The sequence below is a fragment of the Geospiza fortis genome, unplaced genomic scaffold (assembly GCF_000277835.1).
Source record: "Geospiza fortis unplaced genomic scaffold, GeoFor_1.0 scaffold23, whole genome shotgun sequence".
Taxonomy (NCBI): domain Eukaryota; kingdom Metazoa; phylum Chordata; class Aves; order Passeriformes; family Thraupidae; genus Geospiza; species Geospiza fortis.
Genome location: NW_005054303.1, coordinates 16,040,611 through 16,043,180, shown reverse-complemented (window position 1 = coordinate 16,043,180; position 2,570 = coordinate 16,040,611). Strand labels below are relative to the sequence as shown.

Genomic DNA, 2,570 nt, shown 5'->3' with positions numbered 1-2,570 from the left:
GAAATGCCCACACAGCCCCAGGCGCCCTCCCCAGCCCTGTGCAGCACTCCAGGGGGTGTTCCCTGCTCCCACACCAGCCCCACAGAGCAATCTGTGCCTCTGTGCTGGGATGGCACCAGAGAGCAATGGGAACACATCCCATCAGCATTCCCAGCTCCAGGATGCCCTTCCCAGGGAGTGCCCAGGGACTGGTGCTGTCCCCACTGAGGGAAGGCTCTGGCACCCACAAACCTGGGATAAACACAGGGAGAAACCTGGGCCACTGCTGCTCCTGCAGTGCTGCCCATGGACACAGCCCCTCCCCAGCTCCAGCCCCATCCCACATTAGGATTTCTCCTGCCCAGCCTGGAGCAAAGCAGGCTCAGGGGGGACCCTGTGGCTCTGCACAGCTCCTGCCAGGAGGGGACAGCCAGGGGGCTCCCAGGGAACAGGGACAGGAGGAGAGGAATGGCCCCAGGCTGGACACAGCATTTCCCCATGGAAAGGGAGCTCAGACCTGGCACAGAGCACAGAATGCACACAGGGCTGGATGGAGATCCTGGGATGCCAGAATCAGCCTCAGCTGCTGTGAGACACTGACAGGAGACTGACAGGGCTGACCCCAGGGAACACAGCCTGGGTTCCAAGCTCTGCCTGAGAGGGAATGGCTGAGCATGAATGTTCCATCCTCCCAGAGCAATCCCTTGCAATCTGCCCCCAAGAGAAACAGAACCCAAAACCTGCACCCCAGTCACAAACCACAGACTGGAACTGCCCAGGGACTGGGAGGGAGCTCTGAATGCTTTACTTACACCTCGGATCACTTTTCCTACGCCAACTTTGAAACTCAAGGGCTTGGCTGCTTTTTTCTTCTTTGAACCTGGAAAAGAGTTTTGTGTTCATTTGCCTCAACATCACACCAGCACACTCCACACCTCTGTAGAAAACTGCCATTACAATCATGCTTTACATAAATAGCTGTTCTCCTGATATTATTTTTAGCCCAATATCAGATTTTCAGGGGGAAATATTAAAGCTGTGCACTAAAAACATCATGAAATGTTCAAGCTGCACCAAAGCATCCTTCAGACCCCAAAAGCTCATTCCTGAATTACTCAAGTTGACTGTACAAGTTATGGACATACTAAGGAACCAAGGAAAGCTAACAGGGAACATACAAGTATGAGGAATTACAGACAGTACTCCAGTGACCCTGGAACACTGTTCCTGAGTGTGGGACATCACTGCTGGGAAAGCCCTTCCAGTATTGCACCATTTCATACCCCTAAACCCTCTGATCTGTCACAAAACACCAGCAGGGAATACTGCCCACCAGAGTGTTCAAACCACTCTCATTCCAGTGCCTCCATATGTAAAGATTTACCACAGAGTGGCCCCAAGATGTGTTTATTTAGAGAAATTCAGGACACTGCTGCTGCTGGAGTTTCCTAGGCACCATCTCCCCGGGGGATTGACTCCCTGCATTCCACATTCCCCAGGCCTGGAATGCCAGAAGCCAGGGCTGGCAGGATGCAGCCGTGTCACTTGACACCAGCCAGTCCTAAAATACTGCCCCTGCTAGCTCATGGAAAATCGGGATCCGGGAGCTGCACAGCAGCTCAGCAGCACCATGATAAAGCTGTTTGTCAGGAATGCTCCCAGACACACCTCCCAGGGGCAAACCCCTGCCCACATCTGCTGGAGGAGCCCAGGTAATTCCCTCCAGGAGTGTTTGCAACCAACCCCAGGAGTTTATCTGCACATCTATATACCCATAACCTTACTTGATTGAATATTGGTATCGAAGACTGTCCCATCCTGCAGCTTTCCTGTGTACCAGCAGTGGACAGTGTCTCCCTTCTTCGGGAAGTTGGTTTTATCTCCCTTCTTTAAAATGGATTTTGTGTACTTTGGTGGCCCCTAAGGTTATAAAAAGAGAGTTATGACTGGTGGGTTAAACAATCTCAGATATCCAAGACTGAACAAACACTGAGTTTAAGGCATAAAAGAAGACACTGTTAGTGAATGATGTGTTCATACTACTGCAGGGCTGCAACATTTGGGGAAAATACAGCTTAAGGTTAAGGTGGGGTACAAACACCAGATTTCTTATTGTAACCAGGTTTTTGAAGACTTAGGATCACACAACCTCCTGAGCTGGGAGGGACCCACAAGGACCATCCTGTCCCTGCCCAGACCCCCCACAATCTCCCCATGGGCATCCCTGGCAGTGCTGTCCAAACCCCCCTGCAGCTCTGGCAGCCTGGGGGCCGTGCCCATTCCCTGGGCAGCCTGGGCAGTGCCAGCACCTTTTTGGGAAGAACCTTTCCCTGATATTCCCCTAACCCACACCCCGAGACAGGCCACCCTCATAACGTGATTTTCCAGGCGAAAAACGCGAGTCGGGGGCATCACACCAACCTCCTCCACAGCCTCCTCAGCCTTCACCGCCTTCCCCTTGGCCTCCTCCGCCTTGGCCGGCTTCGCCTTCTCCGCCGCCTTCTCGGCGCCGTCCGTGCCCTTGAAGCGCTGCGGGGGGCAGGATGAGGAGCCGCACGCCCGGCCCCGGCCCTGCCCGAGCCCAGCTCCCT

General features: G+C 53.9%; 1 protein-coding gene across 1 annotated transcript in view; it reads right to left on the bottom strand.

Moving 5' to 3' along the window:
- FKBP3 (FKBP prolyl isomerase 3) overlaps positions 1-2,570 on the bottom strand; it is a 5,173-nt gene that overhangs the window by 1,137 nt on the left and 1,466 nt on the right. The window contains exons 2-4 of the mRNA XM_031066220.1: positions 2,401-2,568; positions 1,764-1,899; positions 792-859 (exon numbers count right to left, since the gene is read on the bottom strand). Of these exons, the coding sequence (XP_030922080.1) occupies positions 792-859; positions 1,764-1,899; positions 2,401-2,568 (372 nt within the window). The remainder of the gene's footprint in view (positions 1-791; positions 860-1,763; positions 1,900-2,400; positions 2,569-2,570) is intronic.